This window comes from Panthera pardus, unplaced genomic scaffold (assembly GCF_024362965.1).
Source record: "Panthera pardus isolate Hobbes unplaced genomic scaffold, ASM2436296v1 HiC_scaffold_12, whole genome shotgun sequence".
NCBI classification, from domain to species: domain Eukaryota; kingdom Metazoa; phylum Chordata; class Mammalia; order Carnivora; family Felidae; genus Panthera; species Panthera pardus.
The window spans coordinates 98,525,262-98,547,741 of NW_026526677.1; the positions used below are offsets into that span (position 1 = coordinate 98,525,262).

The 22,480-nt window shown below is 49.9% G+C and overlaps 1 protein-coding gene across 8 annotated transcripts; it reads right to left on the reverse strand.

Moving 5' to 3' along the window:
* Window positions 1-6,180: 6,180 nt before the first annotated feature.
* HINFP (histone H4 transcription factor) lies at window positions 6,181-20,710 on the reverse strand. 8 transcript variants are annotated; one of them, XM_053900380.1, is made up of 11 exons: window positions 19,710-19,839; window positions 14,147-14,331; window positions 11,778-12,007; window positions 11,407-11,518; window positions 11,083-11,235; window positions 10,505-10,582; window positions 10,297-10,417; window positions 10,072-10,210; window positions 9,855-9,979; window positions 8,982-9,282; window positions 6,181-8,134 (listed from the first exon to the last, which is right to left on the reverse strand). In XM_053900380.1, the coding sequence occupies exons 1-11, from the start codon at window positions 19,754-19,756 to the stop codon at window positions 8,093-8,095; spliced, it is 1,533 nt and encodes a 510-aa protein (XP_053756355.1). In that variant the 5' UTR covers window positions 19,757-19,839; the 3' UTR covers window positions 6,181-8,092. The 8 variants fall into 8 exon arrangements, with proteins under 8 accessions (XP_053756355.1, XP_053756356.1, XP_019324462.1 ...); XM_053900381.1 differs by lacking the exon at window positions 6,181-8,134 and adding an exon at window positions 8,313-8,512; XM_019468917.2 differs by lacking the exon at window positions 6,181-8,134 and adding an exon at window positions 19,259-19,398 and having other exon boundaries at window positions 8,313-9,282; window positions 19,710-19,762.
* Between the last annotated feature and the right edge of the window lie 1,770 nt (window positions 20,711-22,480).

The following is a 22,480-nucleotide window of genomic DNA, read 5'->3' on the forward strand; positions in this document are numbered from 1 at the left end:
CAGGTCTCCAGAACACTCTGGGGCTTGCCCCTGCTTTGCTCCTTACTCTTGCTCCTCTTGGTCCCTGCTTGCCCCAGACCCAGTCTTCTAGGGGTAAGTAGGTTAGCCAGTTGAGACGTGTGACCTGAGCTTTTAAGTTCCCACCTGTCACAGGGCAAAGACAGATGGGAGGGGAGGCTGCTGGTGCTGCAGCCACCTTCTTACTGCAGCAGTTGAGAGGTTACTAGCAGTCAAACCTCTCCCCTGCTCATCGGCCCCTCCTCCAGCCTCTCCAGCGCATGAGCGCCCCGAGGCTGGCAGCCTCTTCGAGACATCACCAGGCTCCACCCTGTAACTGTAAGGTTCAGTGGGTTTCGGGTCCAGCCCTCCTTACCTTCCCCCCCACCCCATGCCCTACATCACCGCCGTTCCTCAGGACCAACGTTCTCCTTCTCCAGATGGACCCTCCGTTCTCCAAGTTAACTCCAATGCCCTAGTATAGACTCCCCATCGCCCATGGTTGCATTCATTGAGCGATCATTATGGACCTGGCGTTATCTGACTTCATTCTCACAATATCCTCATGCGGCAGGCATTACAACCTCTCTTTAGAAATAAAGAAACATGCGACAACGTGGTTGGAACTGGAGTGTATAATAATAAGCGAAATTAGTCAGAGAAAGACAAATATCATATGACTTCACTCACATGTGGAATTTAAGATACAAAACAGACGAACATAAGGGAAGGGAAGCAAAAATAATATAAAAACAAGGAGGGGGACAAACCATAAGAGACTCTTAAATACAGAGAACAAACTGAGGTTGCTGAAGGGGTTTTGAGTGGGGGGGGGAAGGGCTAATTGGGCAAGAGGCATTAAGGAGGACACTTGTTGGGATGAGCACTGGGTGTTACACATACGGGATGAATCACTGGATTCTACTCCTGAAGTCATTATTTTAAAAATAATGTAAATTTTAAAAAATAATAAATTTAAAAGAAGGAAAGAAGAGAAGGAAGGAAGGAAGGAAGGAAAGAAGGAAGGAAAGAAGGAAGGAAGGAAGGAAGGAAGGAAGGAAGGAAGGAAGGAAAGAAAAGAGAAAGAAAGAAAGAAAGAAAGAAAGAAAGAAAGAAAGAAAGAAAGAAAGACAGGCATAAGGAGGTTGGTTAAGCAATGTGCCCAAGAGGACACATCTAGTCAGCAGCAGAACAGGGCTTGAATCCTGAAGTTTTTGCTTTTACCCACCTGCTATGGGGCCTCTCAGAACCCTATTCTCAAATGGACTCCCTCCCTCCCTCCTGTTTTCTAGACAGGCTCTTCCATTCTCCCAAGATAACCACATCTTAGTGACACCCCCTCCTTTCCCTGGCATACAACTTTCCAATTCTCAGGAAAATGTTCTCCCCTTTCTTAGGAACACAGTGTCCCCCTTTCCTCGGGACAGGCTTCCCCAGCTTCAGAGACCAACATTTCCAAGTGTTCCATCAGCTTTCCACGCCATAGGATTTACACCCCATGCCCCAGAGCCGTGGTCCTCAGCCCCGGCTACGAGTTAAACATCACTTGGGGGATGTCTACAAAATATGTCCAGATAGTACCGCAAACCAGTTAGTCCTGATCTCAGGACTCAGCTCTTAGTGTTTTTAAAAAGCTCCCCGGTGGACCCCACTGGGTAGGAAGTCGAGAGCCCCTGCCCTAATTGAACCTTCCATCCCCTGGGTTTGAACACGTGCCATGGACCCATGAAAGTCCTCCCTCTTCCCTAGAACAGACCTTCCCATTCTCTAGGGCACCCTCTCCCCATTTTGTGAACACATCTTCCATGTCCTGAATCTGGAGTCAGTTATCTGCTTTCTGATTTTGATGCTTTGATTCATTCTGTGTTCTTAAGCAACTTTCTCCACCTCTCTGAGCTTCACCCATGAAATAGAGATGATAAAAATTCCTGCAGATCGGCCTCAAAAGAGTCTCATGAGGTTCAAGTGTCCAAGACCTTAGTGTTTATTCTCAAGAATAGATCATACATCCTTACTCTCCAGGCCAGGCTTACCATGGTTCATTTTATTTCTCCCAGAAGAAGCTCCCGTTTTCTTGGCAAAGGAGGGAAACTACATTTATTGAAGGCCTACTATGTGCTAGGCACGTGGCATAACCACGTGACCTCTGAAAAGAGCTAGGTCTGTATCTTTCTCCCCTGGATTCCTAGAACTTGGACACAGAAAGTACCCAATAGCTATCAGCTGCCTGAATGGTCTAACCAGTCCTCATGACAATTTTATGAGGTCAATATTATCCTCCTGTGTTTCAGATAAGGAAACTGACGCTCAGAAATGTCAAGCACAAGTATGAGTTGATGTGATGGCTCCAGGGATCCATGTCAGAATCATCTGGCGGGCTTGTTAAAACAAATTGTTAGCCCTACCCCCAGACTTTCTGACTCAGCATCCGCAGTGGGGCCAGAGAATCGGCATCTCTAATAAGTCCCTAGGTGATGCTGATACTGCTAGTCTAGAGACCACACTTTGAGAACCATTGCTCAAGAGACCCTTCCCTCCTCAGTCCAGACCTCATCATTCCCAGAACAACCCCCCCTATCACCTACCAAGGACTTTCCCTCAGAGTGGACCTGCTCCCTCTTCCCCAAATAGTCCTCCTCCATTCCCTGAGACTGATCCTTTTCTTTCTCTGAGACCTCCCCAGTTCCCATCCCAGACCCTTCCCCCCTTCCCAAGAGGGAGCCTCCAAACAGGCAGGCTCCTTAGACCCAGAAAGGTAAGGGTTGATGATAATTGGCTTACGAGGAACAAGGCAGAAGCAGAAAACTCCTGTCTCAGCTTAGTGCCAGGAGTTAATCTAGCAGACGGGTGCTCTGGGCAGGGATTTGTGGGAGAAGCAGGTGGTAAGGAGCTTTATGTACCTATGGCAAAAGGGGGGTAGCAGTGTCCTATGGGACCGGGGGAGGAACTGGACTGGGGACTCTGGAACCAACTCAGTTCTGTTCCCACCACCCCAGGCCACTCATCCGCGGGGCCTCCTTTGCCCACGGCACTAGTCTCTCGTCTTCGCCAAGAAAGGTTTTAAAATGTATTTATCAATAGAAGGACCCTCTGCTGGCCACTGGGGGAAATGCAGTTCAGGACTGGGAATGAGGGGTGGATTAAGGGGGAGGCTGACGGAGCCCTCCCCTACCCAAGGCAGGAAGCAAAGATGGGCGTAGGCTCGAATCTGGACGGTGGAGGGGGGTACCTGCTAGGCAGAGCCCCTGCTGTTGCTTTCTAAAGGATCTTTATTCTTTTAAAATTATAAAAATACAGGGGGACTTGCGTGGCTGAGTTGGCTAAGCGTCTGATTTCTGATCAGGTCAGGATCGTACCAGTCCTGAGTTCAAGCCCCGTGTGGGGCTCTGCACTGGCAGCAATGGGCCTGCTTGGGATTCTCTCTCCCTCCCTCTTTCTCTGCCTCGCCCCCATTCACGTGCTCTGCTTCTCTCTCTCTCTCAAAATAAATAAATAAACTTTTAAAAAAAAAGTGTAGTAAGTAAGGGGTCAGTCAGTTAAGCGTCAGACTGGCTCAGGTCATGGTCTCAGAGTTCAAGCCCCAAGACCCCTTGAGACCCGCATCGTTCAAGCCCCGATCCCTGCATCAGGCTCTTGGCTCTCGGCTATCAGCATGGAGCCCACTCCAGATCCTCTGTCCCCCTCTCTCTCTGCATGCCCCCTCGCTTTCGGTCTCAAAAGTAAATATTTTTTTAAAGTGTAACACATACCTCTCCATCTCTCCCCTGCTATGTTGTACCACTCCCTTCTGCTAAGAAGAAAACGAGGGGACCTCCAAAGCTGCAAAATGTCAAGGGTCACTACCCAAGAGTCTCTGTCTCTTTTTCCTTCTGATCCCACACACCCCCCTCCTCTTAGTCTCAGCTTGTTTCTTCCCTTACAACTTGAACCTCCACCACACCTCTCGGTTATGTGTGTCCTTTGCATGGAACCAGCCTTGAGCGGGTGTCACCCAGTGGTTCTCTGGTGTCGGTTCCCCTTGTGAGACAGGACCCACTCCACTGGAGGGGACACAAAGGCCTCTGCAGGTAGGTGTTTCCCTTGGACTCTTCCACTCCTGTGACATGTCTCCACTCTGCAGCCTACTTCCTTCTTTCTTTCTTTTTCTTTCTTTCTTTCTTTCTTTCTTTCTTTCTTTCTTTCTTTCTTTCTTTTAACGTTTATTTATTATTGAGAGACAGAGAGACACAGAGTGTGAGCAGGGGAGGGATAGAGAGAGGGGGGAGACACAGAATCCGAAGCAGGCTCCAGGCTCCGAGCTCCGAGCTGTCAGCACAGAGCCCGACGCGGGGCTCGAACTCACAAACTGCAAGATCATGACCTGAGCCGAAGTCGGTCACCCAACCAACTGAGCTACCCAGGCGCCTCACCGCAGCCTACTTCTTTTAGATGTACTGTGGACTCTGAATAGCTCCATTTAAAAATGTCCCCTTTCTGACCACAAGCACTCCCCTCTGCCCTCTAATCTTCAGAAGCCTCATCGGAACCTCTAACGCTTTGTTTTTCAGCTTTTTTTTTTTTTTTAAGTAAGCTCTATGCCCAACATGGGGCTTGAACTCATGACCCTGAGATCAAGAGTTGCATGCTTTATCGACTGAGCCAGCCCGGTGCCCTGAAACCTCCAGTGCTTTGATCCTAACCACTACCTTCTGGTCTCTCAGGGGCTCCCTGTCCAGTCTTCTCCAGCTGCTGTAATTACCCTGCTCCTTGGCCCGACGCCATCCACGTCCTGGCTGTGGGTCAACCCAGCGGTCTGTCTTCTGCTTTTGCTCCGGGGGTGCTGGTATCTGCTACAAAAAAGTACCTGGTTGTGCTGAATTTGCCAGTGCCTGATCTTGGCCTTCGACCATCAGCTGATCTCACTCTTTTTTATCTTCTAATGGCGATTCTTATCACTCTCCTCAAAACTTTAATTCCTACTTCCTCAAGGAAATAGAGACAACCAGATGTGAAAGCTTTCTCACCCCTCCCGTTCATCCCTCCTTCCCTGGCTCCAAAGGGGTGGCTCCATTCCTTCCCCAGGTGTCATTTATCTACTTGTCCTCTCTATTCCTTGCCCGGTCAAGAAATGCAAGCTATTAAGCGTGAAGAGTTGCCAGCATCCACCAACCTTGCCTCTCGGCCTCAACTCCTGCTGTTGAACAGGACGGCTGTGCTCCTTATTCCCGAAGTGCATCATGGGATGCCTGCCCTTGAGCAAAATTCATCCACTCATCTACCGTTCACTATACCTATATTCGATAGGTCGTAACCTTACCGAAATGACCTGATTCCCCACGACCATTCCTCCCTCTCCTCATCTTGGGGAATCATTGCTCTTCTATACCTTAGTCAGCTCTCCTGTGCTCTTCTCTGAGACTGTGGACTTGCCCCAAGTAAGAGAAAAGAAGCATTCGCTTCCACACTCCTGGGCCGCCTGCCTTCTCTTTGTACCCCCACTCTTTAAGGGACAGTAAGGTAGGTTGTCTCCTTAATCTTCAGACACCATGATGTCTGACGTATGGGCTGACTCGGGATGAAACCCTAAGGTAATCAAATTAGCAGTGTGATCGCCCTACCTCCAAAGTCCTGCGCTGACCCAGCCCCAGCCTCTGATATCCTTCCACAGGCCTCTAGTTGCTTCGATTCCATAACCCCTCACGCTAGCTCCGGTGCTTTCTAACCTATGCATGCTGAGCCCAGAATCCCCTTCCCCCGAAGAACTAGATTCACGCGGTAGCAAGCCAGAACCTCTTCCGCTGTCCCCATGGTACAGAGCATGAGATCTGGTGTGGGTGTAACAGCCAAGACTGGTAAGGGAGGTACTTTACATAAGGGATTGGCTTGATCCTCAAGACACTGCTCAACTGAGGAAAGGACGGCATCAGGGATGCTGGAGGGGGCAGCCTCAGCCACTGCTTAGGGCACCAGCAAGGGGGCGCCTGGGTGGCTCAGTCGGTTGAGCATCTGACTTCGGCTCAGGTCATGATCTCACGGTCCGTGGGTTCGAGCCCGCGTCGGGCTCTGTGCGGACAGCTCGGAGCCTGGAGCCCGCTTCGGATTCTGTGTCTCCCTCTCGCTCTGCCCCTCCCCTGCTCATGCTCTGTCTCTCTCTGTCTCGAAAATAAATAAAAACGTTTAAAAAAAAAATTTTTTTGTTAGCTTATTTTATTGTAAGAATACACAGCATATAATACATATACAAAACATGTGTTAATCAACTTCTTACGTTATTGATGAGGCTTCTGGTTAACGGCAGGCTATCACCAGTTAAGTTTTAGGGGAGTCAAAAGTTACACATGGATTTTCAATTACGTGGGGGGAGTCGGCGCCCCTACCCCCCCGCATTGTTCAAGGATCCACTGTATTTGAACCGTATAGGGAAAGTGGGGCGCCACCGTGTGTTTTCAAGGTTTGGAGTCTTTAAAGTCTTCATCCGGTCATGGTTAGGAGAAAGGTCTCTAGGGACTTGCCTTTGGGGTTTGTCTTTGGCCCTGTTTTATTCAACCTTTTAATCCACCTCTTGGGGACAGGTGTCAATCTCACAAGACAAAATTTAATAAGGACAAACAGGAGGGCCTGCTGTTAAGACCAAGGTAACAAGTGCATACCTCGGAAGTAAAGGAGCATGGTTTGGGCAGCATGAAGTATGGAAAGACAGGGGGTTCTAGAGGGCAGTGGCTTCACAATGTGTAACCACCAAAAACACAGACCCAGAGGAGGTGGGGTGGAAGGGGCCCCAAATTAAGTGACGTGAGAAGATATAGAAGAGACTGAGGGTACTTAGCCCAAAGAAGCCTCGCTTGTCTTCGACTAACTGAAGGCCTGCTGGGGTTAGTGGATTATACTTGTTTAGGGGAAGGACAGGGCGTGGGTGGCAAAATCAGTACAAGACCCTAGAGGAGTGAGCCTGGGAATGAGATGGCCTTGCTTGAGCACATTTTTCATTCACATTTCCTCTCTTCTCCACACTGCCATTTCCTCGAAGGTGCTCTCGTAGAGGCAACGTGAACATCCACACGGGCATAACCTTAAAGCCCTCATTGTTTCTTGCCTGAATTCTTCCCAGCAGCCCCCTAACTTCTCACTGTTCCAATCTGTATTCCTCATCACTGGCAGAATCACCGTCCTAAAACCTCACGTGGATCCTTTTGGGTGGCCCGGCCTTCCTTCCTGGTCTCGTCTCTCCCCGTGGCATACTGCCCTGTGCTGCAGGCCACGGAGTCCTCCTTCAGGTGTAGAGACCTGGTTTCCTCTACCTGGAACAATGTGTCTACCTCTTTGTACCTTGTAGCTCTAATCACTTCCTCGATGAAGCCTTTCCTGATCCCTCACGCACATAATGCTGTCTCCTCCTCCTCTGAGCCTCCTCAGTGAACTCTGGTAGGCTTCCAACCCTCCACTTACTTTGGTCTTGTCTCTGTACTCCAAGTCTCTTCAGGGCAGAGAGTTTCACTCACCTCTGGGTTTTACTCATCATTTACTGTATCTTTACCACCTGCCACGGCGCCCGGACTATAGAAGGAACTCGGTAAACGGCGGCTGGAATTAACGAAAAGCTTGTTCTTTCCTAAATTCTTCCTGCAACAGGCACATGCTGTTTTTGCGGTAAGAATTAAGTTCGGTCCTCTCAAAAAGGTGCAGAAATCTTCTGTGGGCAGCTTTCTGCCCACGAATACCCCTGAGAGTATTCCCTTGACCTCAAGAGTGGCAGCGACCCCAAGAATGGACACAGGGTGCCGAGAGGTGGCTGGACAGGCCAAGGGAAATGGTTCTTATTTTTGGAGGGTTTCAACCTCTTTGAGAATCTAGTGAAAAACAGACCCTTTCCCCCAGGAAACTGTACATTCAGACACAATTTTCTAACCTGGTCTTTAAACCTACAGTACCTGCCATTCCCTAGGGCCTCCAAATCCACCACCCGTCCCAGCTTCCTCCTCAGCCCCACAGGTAGAGACCCTGCCCCAGAGACACTGGATTCTAACCAGGACTCAGACGGGATGGCCGTGGCCAGGTGCCCTACCTTCCTGTCTCCCAGCCGATCGTGCATTCTAGAGGGAGTGTTACTACTGCCCACTCACAGCCTACGCCTGAGACCTCCATGGAGACAGCAGATGCTCTGGGAAGAAATGGAGACGTTTCACCAAGGGGGGAGGGGGAGGGGAGCAAGAGTAAAGATACAAACAAAAACAAACCCCAGTCACTAAAAGGAGAACAAGCCTAATGAGTCAACTCCTCTTCTGGGCAGCTGCATCTCCTATCTGGTTGAGAGCCACCAAGCATAAGGAAGACATGAGTAAGAGCCCGTGTTTCTTTTATTACCAAAACAACCGTTACACACACACTCAGTGCCTCCAATCCCATCCCTGAGGGTAACCATGAAAGTCCTTGCGATCGCAGGAGCCCTTTAGAGGGAGATGGCTGCCTGGTTCATGCTGCCTTGGCTGGTTGTAAGGAAAAGGCCCTCGCAGGAACCAGTTATGTGTCACCCACGGACCTAAGGACGGGAATGGGTGCGAGCTGACGGGGGCTTTTACTCACTGTTTCAGAGTGACTAGGGGGTTATGGGTAAGCCTGATACCAGCCCCTCTACAAGGACACACACGACCAGCGCATCCCCCTCAAGGAACCCAAACTTCTCGGGTCCCCACAAAGCGCCGTCTGGCAGAAAAGGAAGTCCTTTGGATCCGCTGAATGACGCAAGCCGGGTCCGGAGTGCACCACACAGCTCTTGGCACCACCCTTAAAGGCATCCGTTGGCAGGGGCTGCCCGCTAGGGGCACCGCCACCAGCCTGGCTCACACGCCAGGGTCTGGGGTAGGAACGGTCAGGCTCTGCAGCCCTCACACCATCTGGACTTGTGGCTCCTCAGCTACTCCCTGAAGCTTTTCCATGACGTTCCCTGAGGGGGGCTCGGGGGCTGGGGGGGGCTCTCCCGGGGCCTCGGACAGCACATAGTAGACAACCTCTTGCTCGCCTTGGGCGTTGGTCTGGTTCACCACATGGACGACGGGGCCGGGGGTGTCCTGAGAGGCCGAGAGGGCCGTGCCGTCACCGCTCCCACCCTCCTCTTCCTCTTCGGCCTCTTCCTGGGGTCCCGGCTCCCCTGGCACTGCTTCAAGAATGATGCCCTGCAGGCTGCTGTCACTCAGCGATGCTCCCGGCTCCAATCCGTCCTGCGGCTGCCGCAGCAGCTGCTGTGTCAGCTCCACACTCTCATAGCGAACCAGCTGCAGCCGCATGTAGCCATCTTCATGCTCCTTGTACCTGGGGAAGCGGGAGCATGGGGGGCAGCAAACATGCGCAGGGGGACGCAGAAATGTCCAGAGACCGGCAAGCTACGGGACAAACACGAGGGATGGGAGAAGCCCTGGGATGTTAAGTGATAGGAGTTGGAGACCAAGAGGGGTCTTTGTTGGAATGTGCAGAAGAAATGACAAGAGGGAGGGAGCATTACTCGAAATGGAAAATTTGATGTAGAAACTTGAGGCAGAGGGAGGGAGGGAGGGAGGGAGGGAGGGAGGGAGTGGGTGCAGAGGGGGAAAAAGAAATGATCTGTGTTGGAGGGTGGGAGTGTCACAGGATTCAGGAGATGGCCTTGGGGCTACGGATGAGGGCCCTTAGGCTCCGGTTCTGGCTGTAGGGCTTTGGCACCGTGCCTTCCACTCAAAGGTAACAAAACTCATCTTTGCTCCACCACCGATTCTCGGGGTTCCCCGAACCTCAACGGAGACGGTGGACATCCAATTATCCTCAAATTCAAGGTTAACTTGTTGAAAAGGTATCGGGGGGCGGGGGGGAAGGTCTGCGAACCTACGGGGCAGGGTTCAGAGACATACCGAAAACGGGGGTGCCCTGAGGGCCACTTGAACTGGTGCTTCTCTCGAAGGTGCACGGTGAGGTTGTTGCCCCTCGTGAAGCATTTGTCGCATACGTGACATTTGTATCTCGGCTCTGAGTCTCCCTGACGGGGAGGGGCGGGAGAGTGAGGCCAGCTCTGCACCCTGGGCTCCCCCACACCTGCACCTGCCCTCTCCCACCGACCGCCCAACTCACCTCATGCACTTTTCGGTAATGGGACTTGATAGAGCAGAGGGATCGCGCGCTGAAGCCGCAGCTCTCGAAGTCACACCTGTAGGCGGGCTCCTTGCTATGGGTGTCCAGGTGCTTCCGCAGGTCAATCAGATTCTTGCAGCTGCCGGGAGAGGTCAGGAGCGGTGGGAGGGCACGGGGGACCCTGGACCTCGGGTTCTCTGATTTCTGGCCCCTGGTTCCCCTTACCTGTATTCACAACAGTCACACTTAAAAGGCCGGTCCTCGCTGTGGCGAAAGCGCATGTGGTTTCGGAGGGACGATGGCAGCGGGCAGGTCATATCACACAGAGGACACTTATAGTGATTCACTGAGAGGAGCAGAGAGGAGGCTGTGATCGGGGGCCTAGCGGATACCTGGAGGGTGGGCAAGGAGGTCGGGGGCGCCGGCCGCTCACCATGGTTACGCATATGGTCCCGCAACAGCCGCTCCGTGGCAAATCTCTTGGAACAGTGAGAGCACTGGAAGCGTTGCTCTACAGTGGGGCAGGCAGAAGAGAGCCTGGGCTGCGGAGGATGGCGGAGAGGCACAGACAGGAGAGCAAGCCCGGGAGAGGAGAACCACCCAAGAAAGGGGGAGCTCAGGAACCAGGGATGGACACAGTACCATGGAAAGAGCATGGCGCTTGCGGTCGAGAACCTGAATGAGAATCCCTGCTTGACCCCTAACTAGCTGTGCGACCTCAGGTAAGTGAGGTAACCTGGCCCTCGGTTTCTTCACCTGCAGAAAGGGGGAGGAGCAGCATACCTCATGGGGTTGCGAGGACTCACTGGGAAGAGACGTGGCACACAGTGAGCACTGAACAGTAAGAGCACCTAATGACTCTCCTGTCACACTGTGGCAGGTGACTGAGTCCTAGAGGTAGATGTAGCCAGGCTGCAGATGCCTTCGGTGGCCCCCACTCCCGGGAACGTGCCCCTTACCCCCACCGCAAGGACGGCCTGCACCCGCTCCCCTTCTTCTCTGATTGCTTACGATCCAACGCGGTCTGGCGACGGATGTGATCTAAGAACTTGGTGTTGTTGGCAAACATGCCCCCGCAGGTGGGGCAGGCCACCACCTTCTCCTGGGTGTGGCTGCGGAGGTGCTCTCGAAGCTTCCGGCAGTCCTTGAAGGTGCAGGTACAGCCTGGGAAGGAAAGCCCAGTCAGGCTCAAACGCCCGGAGGCAGTTCTGACATCAAGTCTCCGGCCAGCAGCCGACCTTACCCTGGGGGACTGGTCCCATGCCCCGCCGCCGCCCCAACCCCTTGCCACCCCCAGGGATTCTTTAAGGACAAGAAGTTAAGGAGTGGCCCTACCTTTCCAGCCACACAGCACCACCTGGTTGTCTTTGCCGACCGCTTGGTATTCACAGCACAGGCTGTGTGCTTCCACGTGCCGATAGAACCACTCGGGGTTGTCGAAGGAACTCTGTGCCAGGGGCAACCTGGGGTTAGGACCGAGGGTGGCTAGAGGGACTTTTACACCGACGTGCCCAAAGGGGGTTTCTTGGCGCTCCCTCGAACTAACTCGGTGGGCCTGAGAAAGTTGGAGCATGGGGGCCACCCGGAAACGAAATGACACAGTAGCAGGAACCTGGCAGACGCAGGGCATCCCTGAGAGGGTCAAGGCATCTTGAGCCAAGATCCCCAACTTCCTCCCACCCCTACGCCCAGCACTGCCCGCTGACCTCACAGTGCTCCCACAGACACAGGAAGTGGTCAGGGATGTCAGGGATGATGTTGCGGCTCTGGAAGTCCAGGATGCAGGGGCTGAGGTCGGCCTGGCTCTGCAGAGCCTGCAGCCCCCACTGCTTCAGCTTGGTGTGGTAGCAGTGGAAGTAGACGTGGCGGATGAGGTCAGCAGAACTGTCCATAGAGCAAAAGCCACACTCCTGCCACAAGCAGGAGAATTCTTCTTCTGCAGAAAGGGGTTTAGGGGGAAAAGTCTGATACCTTCCAAAGCTCAGCTCTCCTTCTACCTGTGACACTTAGCGGCGAGCGAGCAGGCTGGACTCTGACCAGATGACCACAGTTCATTCGGCAAATACCAGCATTTAACAACTACCAATCGTGCACCAGGCACTGGGGGGGTGGGGGTGGGGGGGGGTAGTGATGAGTAAAGAGTCCCAGTCCTTGCCCTCACGATAGCTTTCAGTCAGGGAGAGGAAACGTTAGTTAAGTAATCCCACGTATAAATCTAAAAGCGCAGCCAGCTCCGAGTTCTATGAAGGGGGCAGGGGGTGCGGGTTACTGCAACGAAATTAAACAGAGCCCATCTGATGTAGGCATGGGGGACTCGGAAGTGTCCCTGCGTTGAGATCCGAAGGGCGAGCATCCGTGAGCTAGATGGAGAAGTGTGGTCGAGGCAGAGGGAAGGGTGTGCGCAAGGTCCAGAGCCACCAACTCACAGTGTGGCTGGCGTGCGCTGCCGGCTCCCGAGCTGGGACACCCCTCACTCCTTCCCGTCGGACCGCAGGTCCTTCTTTCCTCCAAATTCTGCCCGAGATCCACCCTCTCCGGGAAAGCCATCAGCTGCGGCAGTCCAATGCCTGGCTCTCATGCACCTCTCTCGAAGCACATTTTCAGTGCTTTACAGGGGCTCACTTGTTTTTAAAAGGAGCTACTCTGAAATATATAACCCCCTAATTTCCCTTTTGTGTACGTACTGTTTGACTTCTGAAACTATCACTTATGCTTCATAGTCACGAGACTTAAAACAGAATCTGAGGTTGGGGAAGGAGAGCTGCCTCTGTACTTTCTGTAGAACAGAATTTTTAAAACTGTTTTGTGACCTGTTAGTGACCGAATACATCAATTTAGGGAGGCGCATAACAATTTTTATTTTTTTAAGTAGGCTCCATGCCCAACGTGGGGCTTGAACTCACGACCCTGAGATCAAGAGTCACATGCTCTACCCACTGGGCCGGCCAGGCACTCCCCCCCATTTTTTTTTTTTTTTTTTAATGAAAAAGAATAAGAATACTTGAGAGAACATTTAACAAAAGCAAGTATTGTTTCAAGCATTTTTTTAACTTTTTATCTGGGGTTGGGAAGTAAAACGCATGCCTATCTGGTAGTTGCAGTGGGGAAAAAAACAAAAATTGAGAAGCATTACCAGAGAAGCAGAAAAGCAGGTTGTCGACAGCCTATATAATAATAATATGATCCTTTTTAAAAAAGAAAATCGTCTTTATCTAATTTATTATTGCATGCAGAGAGACGTCAAAAGGACATTCACTAAAGTAATGTCACTAATTGCCTTTTGATGGCAGGATGGAGGATTCAGATTCGTCCCACGTTTCCTTGTTGAATGAATTTTCCATGATGAGTCTACGATGCTTTTGTTTTTTAATGTGAAATTTATTGTCAGATTGGTTTCCATACAACACCCAGTGCTCCTCCCAACAGGTGCCCTCCTCAAGGCCCATCCCCCACTTTCTCCTCCCCTGCACCCCCCAACAACCCTCAGTTTATTCTCAGTTTTTAAGAGTCTCTTATGGTTTGCCTCCCTCCCTAACTTTTTTTTCCCCTTCCCCTCCCCCATGGTCTTCTGTTCAGTTTCTCAGGATCCACATAAGAGTGAAACCATATGGTATCTCTCTTTCTCTGTATGACTATTTCACTTAGCATCACACTCTCCAGTTCCATCCACGTTGCTACAAGGGGCCATATTTCATTCTTTCTCATTGCCAAGTAGTACTCCATTGTGTATATAAACCACAATTTCTTTATCCATTCATCACTTGATGCACATTTAGGCTCTTTCCATCATTTGGCTATTGTTGAGAGTGCTGCTATAAACATTGGGGTACGAGTGCCCCTCTGCATCAGCACTCCTGTATCCCTTGGGTAAATTCCTAGCAGTGCTATTGCTGGGTCACAGGGTAGGTCTATTTTTAATTTTTTGAGGCACCTCCACACCGTTTTCCAGAGCGGCTGCGCCAGTTTGCATTCCCATCTACAATGCTTTTATAAGCGAAACAAGCACAATTAGGCAAGGAAAGTCAGACGTTCCACCTTCCTTGAGCTCCTTCCCCCTCCTGTCCTGCCCCCTTACCAAGTGGGTCCTCCTCCTCCTCCTCCTCCTCCCCGGAGCCGTGCAGGTGCTGCCGGAGGTGCTGAGTGACATGCTCGCAGAACTCCTCCATGGCTGAGCACACAAAGGAGCAGGACCCCCACTCACACTGTAGCCCCAGATTCTCCTTTCGGGGAACTTTCCCAGGGGGCGGCATGGCCTTCACCCTAGAGGGGAAAGAAACCCACAGCTGCAAGGATTCCACCCAAACGCCACCAGGGGGTGAACGGCTGGGCTGACAGGCTGCCTAGAGGCGGCAGCAGGCGCCTTCTCCCGTGACCTGCGAGAAACCCTGTGCTTTTTCTATAAGGATGGAGTAGCAGTTCCTCAAACCCCTGGAAGCTGTCTGGCGTTCTTGGGAAGGGAAAAACACACTAACATTATTGAGCGTGTGCCAGGCACTGAGCTAAGAACTTTAAAGGCACATTTCTCTTGAAGCTTCAGAGCAACTGGCCAAGAAGGAATTAATTATTCCAATGGGATGCAGAACAACGCACAGGTTCAAAGAGATGGCTCTGGACAAGGAAGAGACTTCAAATCTAGACTCCTGTGTCCGCCACCTACTAGCTGTGTGACCTTGGCCAAGTAACTTAACCCTTCTGTTCCTGAACATCCTCATCTTCAAAACGGGGATAGCAAAACCTTTTGTTGTTAATTTCACACTTAACTATATATCAAGCATCATACTAAGCATATTATATTACGTCACTGAATTACCAACACCACCCTATGAGGTAAGTACTATTTTTGACTTCACTTACAAATAGGAACCTCTGGCTCAGAGAGGTTAACTGGTTTGCTCAAGGTCACACACTACTGGTGTGGTAGGGTCAGGTCAGGCTGACTCCAAAGTCCATATTCTTTCCACACAGCTTACAGATGAGCCCAGAAGCTCTTTTATTTTTCACTGCATCATGTCCTAAATCCCCACCAGACTTTCAAACTGCCATACTGTCAGCCTTTGCCTAATCTCCCAGTGGTTACTCACCACTCCCCTGACATTCTCTGAACTAAAATGTCTATTTAATCCTTGAACAGAGATTTGAACTGTGCGGGCCCATTTATATGCAGACTTTTAAAATACTTTTCAAATACATTGGAAAATTTTGGGATGTTTGCAACAATTTGAAAAACTTTGCAAATGAACTGTGTAGCCTAGAAATATTTTAAAAAATTAGGGGTGTCTGGGTGGCTCAGTCAGTGAAGGGTCTGACTTTGGCTCAGGTCATGATCTCACAGTCTGTGGGTTCGAGCCCCACGTCAGGCTCTGTGCTGACAGCTCAGAGCCTGGAGCCTGCTTCAGATTCTCTATCTCCCTCTCTCTCTGCCCCTCCCCTGCTCACACTGTCTCTTAAAAAAATAAGAAAAAGGTAGGTCACAAACGCATAAAATCTATGTAGACACCAGTCTTTCATTATTTAATACCATAAAATATATACAGATCTATTAAAAAAGTTAAAATTTATCAGGGCACCAGGCTGGCTCAGTCAGTGGAGCATATAATTCTTGATCTCGGGGTCATGAGTTTGAGCCCCACACTGGGTGTAGAGATTACTTAAAAAATTTTTTTATTAAGTTAAAATTTATCAAAACTTACACACACACCTACAGACTGTCATCTTTTCATTTTTGACATCTAGTGTTAGCAATACATGTAACATCTGCAGTGTTGTTTTTTTTTACATAAGACAATATTTTTCAAAGTTTATTTATTAAGAGAGAGAGAATTTATTAAGAGAGAGAATAATTTAATTATTAAGAGAGACAGGCTCCGCACTGTCAGCACAGAGCTCGATGCGGGGCTCGAACTCACGACCCGTGAGATCATGACCTGAGCCAAAACCAAGAGTCAGATGCTTAACCGACAGTAGAGCTATTCGTAGTTAAGCTTTGGGGGAGTCAAAAGTTATACATGAATTTTTGATTGCATAAGGGTTGGCACCCCAACCTCCACGTTGTTCAAGGGTCAAGTACAGATTCCATTTGAACAAAAGAGGCCTTATCTGTCTAGCTGATATCGTACCTTGGGTATTTACAGTGCTAGTCATGCTTAGGCCTATAATAAATGCCTGTGGAAGAAAGCTGAATAAGAACCTGCAGGTTCTCCACCTTTAATATGAATTCAATTGCAGGGTTCTCTAGCCACCCTGCCAGAGATTCGGATTCAGGTAGGCTGGGGTTAAGCTTAGAAATCTGCCCTTTTACCTCGGCACCCCAGTTCTGATGCAGGCAGTTCCAGAAGCACAGTTTGTGGAACAATAAAAGAATAGTTTCCCTCATTAAAAGGAAACAGAATGACAGAGGACAGCAGTGAAAGCAAAAGTCCAGGGACAAGAGAGGACACCAAGAGGCCTTGACTCTGCCTGGTGTGTCACCTCTGGGCGGATGTTAACTGATTGTCGCTGCCCTAGAAGGGAGCAAGGCACTGGTCTACCTGATAGAGCTGGGAACTCTGGGAAAGGCCTCTACTTACTACACACGGAGAAGAAAAAAAAAACACAGAAAAAACAAAACACGTGAAATCCTTCATGACTACAAGTTCAAGAACCTCTTATACCTAACTGCTTATCAGAGAAACCCCTTTTTAAGCCAAGGCTTTTGCCCCTCCTCCGAGAAGCCAGTCACCTCGGACACTCTGGGATGACCATGGCGCTGCTGGGCTGCTCGAGACTAACAGTGAACCTTATCAGGAGAAAATGTTCACTGTTTTTATAACATTGGGGTAGGAAAAGTAGGGAACACCTTCCTAAGGCAGACACAACATCCCAAACCTCCTCTCTCTGCCTACGGGATTCAAGGCCACCTAGTACCGCATGCAAAGCTCTTCAACTGGCCTCAACTTACTTCTCCAGGAACTGGGTAAAGAAACTAACCCTTATTGAGGGCCTACCATGAGTCAGCCCTGTGGAAACTTCTCTTCCAAAGTTCATTTCAAAGTGAGAGCGCCCAGACTCTAACCCAAAGATCACACCCTCCTCCTCTACACCATGCTGCTGCTCTGGCTTCCTCTCCCATTCATTCGGTCCTCTTCCTCTCTGATTCAATGAACTTTATCTTAAACACATCACGTTCTCCTCAAGCTCTCTGCCTGAGAAACTTCTACCTACCCTTCAAGCCCAATGTCCCCTCCTCGATGAGTTCTTTCCCAATTCATCCAGGCACAGCTGGAATATCTACCTGCTGTCCCCACAGCACTGTGCACACCTTCATTATGGTGCTGCTACAGTGGAATGGAAGGTCTGTCTCCCCCAGACTAGGAGCTTCTCAGCGCAGGGACCATCACCCCTTCATTGCCTATTCCCAACATTAGCACAGAGCTCTGTACTCCCCACATACTCAATAAATGTCAGCATCTGATCACATTCCAGGAAGCTTTCCAAAACTACCCACCCCTCAGATTATGCTTGCCTCTTGGTTCTATGTCTGGCGTAGATAATGCCAGAAAATCTCGACCCTATTTGTGTGCTGCCCATGGTCACTCATGGTCATCTGATGTGTTCTATTCTCATTTGCCCAATGGGACAATCTTAGCTGCTTCTGGGCAGAAACCGCATCGCACCCATCTGAGCCCTTATACTATGTCCAGTACAGTGCTGAGCACAAATGCTCTAAACACACATCTGTTGTTGACTGGTGGGCAAGACCCAGGAGATGGGTTATCTAGATATCGAGAATGACCTGAACTTTAGGCAAAGCTCCCCGAATCCCTCTTTTTTTTTTTTTTTTTTAATTTATTTTTGAGAGAGAGAGCGAGTGGGAAAGGGGCAGAGAGAGAGGGAGACACAGAATCAGAAGCAGGCTCCAGGCTCTGAGCTGTCAGCACAGAGCCCGACGTGGGGCTCAAACTCACAAACCCGTGAGATCACGACCTGAGCCAAAGTCAAACACTTAACTGACTGAGCCACCGAGGCGCCCCCCTGAATTCCTCTTTTGTCATCCCCCAGCTTCCTTTACTTTCTTTGCCTGTGTCCTACTTGTTTCTAGCCTGGGGAACAGTGGGACAGTGACAATCTGGTCACCACTCCTCTTTCTGTGAGCAAAGTGAGGCAACTTGTACACTGGCGAGGGCAATGGACAAGTTGTCAGAAAACCTGGGTTCAAGTTCCCTGTCTCAATGATTTTACTCTGCCTAGAATAATGTAACATTAAGTACCTACTGTAGGCAAAGCACTGTTCTAAGAATCTTATGTATATAAAAACTCACTAATACAACCACCCACCCATTGAGGGAAGTACCGCTATTATCCCACTTCACAAATGAGGAAATGGGCCCTGATAGGTTAAATAATTTACCCAAAGCCACAAGCTAGGAAGTGATGGAGACAGAATTCAAAGCCAGGGAATTTGGTTCCATTTTCTTTCTACATCTGGCATCTCATCACTCCTTGTCTGATTCCTTCCTCTCCACAGACCTGGTATCTGTATACACAATACCCCAAACATGTTTTATTAAGTAGCTATTTTGTCAGTTTCCTCCAATAAACTGTGAGCTCCTAGAAAGCCTGGCCTGTGCCCTGTTCAGTTCTAACTTCAGGGCCACGACATCCTAATACAAGCTCTTTTAATGTTTACGTGAATCTAGGACTTATTATTTTATTTTGGATAAATCACCTAGCTTCTCTGAACCTGTTTCTCTAAATGTAAAACAGGATACTAACATCACAGCTGATGTTAGAGTCAACAAAACTGGTTAGAAAGCTCCAACATTTACTAGCTGTGGGGCCCTAGGCAAGTTACTTAAGCCTCAGTTTCCCATATAGCAGAGGAATCATTAAACTTGTCTCACTGGATTGATTTATGGACTAAACTAGATAATGTAGATTAAAATGCTTAGCATAACACACCCCTAGAACTCAACAAGCGTCAGCTATTTGTATCCTTGCTTCTGACGGTGAGATGATCTAAGCAGAATTCTACAAAAAGGTCAACAAAAGGACAACCCGACGGATTCCTAACACTTCTTTTCATCAGGGGTCACAGTAAGAAACAACCAGCAAATACTTGAGTATATATTTTAACGCAAGGCATCAAATTAACCCTGAACGACAGTCAAGAAAAGAAAGGACTGATGTCCTGAACCTCCTAAGGACTCACAATCTGGCCGAAGAGATGACTCTGACGTGTGAAGACAAATGCCAAAACAAAGCACCCGATGAGGGAGGTCAGGACAGAAAGAAATCCCGGTGCACAGGCGAAGCGGGGAAGACTTGTCCTGAGCGGCCGGGATCGGGCCCCTGAAACACCGGGAGAGTTCGAAGAGAAGACAGGAGACCCTCCTGGCAGCCCCGCAGGTTTCTCGTAGTGCTTCCCGCATTAAGGCATGGCGGTGACCACGTCTCAGCAGCAGCCAAGCCCCACACGAGAAAGCAGGGAGGTTCGAGTTGGGGTTAGGGACTAAGGGCCAGGGGCGCTGCAGGCGCCAGGCCGACCGGCGTGGCCGAGCTACAAGACGAAGCCTCGCCAAGGTGACCAGGGAAGAGCCTGGCTTGAGCAGCCTACTCAGAGCGTCCCCAAAGTCGCCCAGGCAAGCCGGAAGCCAATTTACCGTCCCTCCGCTCCCGGGTCTCTCCAGCTCTTCCCACCTCCGACCATCTCCGGAAGGGCGCTTGAGCGACGGCCACCGAGAGCCAATCATCGCTCTCGGATACCTCTAGCAGCCAATGGCCGCTACGACTGACGGAACCCGTGCGCGACCAAAATACGGAAGGGGCGGGAGCAAGGAGCGGCGGGCTTCGGGGATGGTGGCTTTGCTGCAGCCGCTGCGTTCCAGGCGAGGTGCGGGCGAGGATCCCGAGGCCCCGAATTCCCCCAACTGCGCAGGCTCCGCGCTCGGCACCCACTGGGCCTGCGCGGGGCTCCAGCTGCGCCCCGAGTGGCATCTCCTTCGTCGCGTGGGTTACTGTGTTAAGCTGCCCGCGAGCACAGGGAGGGGGAGTAAGGAGGAGGCGGCGGTGGCGGCGCGTGAGGCTGGGTGCGCGCGGCTGTAAGCCCCGCCCGGCCCAAATTAGGGTCCTACCTCTATCCTTCGTTCTCTTACTCCGATTTCTTAAATATCGGCATTCCTGAGTCGTCTTCTCTCCCCCCGCCCCCCACCTCTCCTGTTCCCTGGCTCAGTAAGCAACCATGTTATCCACCCACTCCAAGTCAGAAACCCGGTCGTCATCCCTGATTCCTCTCTCGTGCATCACGTCCGACCCTCCTCCAAGTTGAATTCTACGTCCTTAAACACACGCCGGAGCTCTCGAATTCAGCCCCCTCTGCCCCTCCTCCCGGTCCTTCTCCGCTCCCTCTTTAGTCTATTAACGACGTCGAGCCCGGATGTCTACACTAACTGGTTCCATTGCGTGGACTCTTGTTTTCCTCTAAGCCATTCCCCACGGAGACCTAATCAAACCACCACCCTGCTTTAAACGCTAAAAGGCATTCTGTGGCCTCGGGGCACACACCGACCCCCCCCCCCCCCCAAACTATACTGAGGCTTTCTAGAACCTTCAGCATCTGAGTCCTGTGTACTTCGATGGTGTCTTGAGTTCTACTCCTCTATTTCTGTTCTCCCGCCCCGAGTTACTTTCGGTTTCTCTACCACACCTAGCTGCCTTTTACTTTTTCTGCTTTGTACTTGTTTCCTCTGCCTGGTACCGTCTTTCCCTTCTCCCCAGTCTGGCATGTATTTGACTAACGCCTACTCATTCTTCTGGTCTCAGTGAATATGCTTCTTTTTCCAAGAAGTCTTCCAGTCAGGGAGGGCAGGGATTGTATGTGTTCTTCACCTTCACACTCCATCACTTAGTCTAGTGGCTGAAACATTAAGGGCTCAAGACATATTTGTTAAATAATGTACCTTAGTAAAGTTCATTGGGGTTGATATAGATTTTGTTACATTTTTCTGTATTTCCTAACCTAAAAATAAACCTATATAATTCATATCATCAGGAAACACATTAAATGTTCAATAGAGGATACTATTAAAAATAAGCATCATAGTAAAATCTGAAATTTGTGCATGAAGTTTGTTGCTAACAACAGCGAATTATATTATTGTCCCTATTTTAAAATAGGACTTTTAAAATACAATCCACAAGTAACAAAAATATATTTTATCAACTTCATTCCTTCAAAAGCGCATAGAGGAATACTTCACAAAATGCCAACCTTACTTTAATTCAAATTTACACCACTGAAGATGGTTCTTAGCTTTAATTTAGCAATTGCAGGAAGAAAAAGTCCATTCACAGAACTATGTAGACTCAAAACAATTTTTACAGAGCAAAAATTTCAGGATAGCTCTGGAATCCACACATATGTCTTCAAAATTTGAGACTGTGTCTTGCTGTCTAGCATAGTTTACTTCCATTTCAATCTGCTTCTCTTGAAAACAAGCTACAATTTTGGCCGGATAATTCAGACACATCCTCAGATTTGGTCTTTAAGAGCTGCCACACAAAAACTTAAAGCATAATTCATACTCCTCAAGAGCTGTGGCTCTCTTCTGAAAGTGTAAAATGAGTAAAGTTATCAAGTGATGTTTTGTATTTCTTTTGTGTTCATGTAAAAACACCTGTATCTTTGAAATGTGATCAGGTTCTTTACCATAAAATAGAGGATTCCATTGAGCTCCGGGCAGCTCAACACTAGAAGCTGAGTACAACTTCCAGTTAGCATCCACTCAATCCGCAGGTGCGGTGGGAATCTGAACGCTCGCGCCCCCCCCCCCCCCCCCGTGACAAAAATTTCTTGTAAAAATTCGAGATCAGTGTGTCTGGCTACCTTGGCATCCTGGTAAGCAAGTCGCTCCTGTGTGGACCGCTAAGAGTTGCACTTTTTAGATCAGGCGAAATAGCTAGATAAATCTCTTTGAGTTCTCATGACCTAGAGTTGAGCGGATCACTGTATACAAATTAGCTAAATGTCCATACTCTACCACTCTTTCTAAATATCCCATATTCTGTGACTAGCATGGACAGGAACGTGGGGAATATCGCCAGTCCCGTGCTGCCTACCCAAAGGCATGTGCCCTAACCCCCCAGTGATGTAGGTCAGAATGGTGAGGCTGGAGGTGACCTGAATGGTTATCTGGGCCACTCCTCATTTTAGAGATGAGGAAGCGGAGTTCCAGAAAGGAGAAGTGGTCTGTCCCAAGGTCACTTGGTGTGTCTGTGGCACACTCAGGCTTTCTGTCCCTGGTCCAGGGCTCTGTCTGACACCCTGTAGCAGCTTACCCAGGTCAAGTCCTGTGGAAGGTCCCGGAGAACAGGGACCAGGGGTGTAGATTTTGCTAGTATCCCTAGCTCCCTGAACCTTGCCCACACTTAGGAA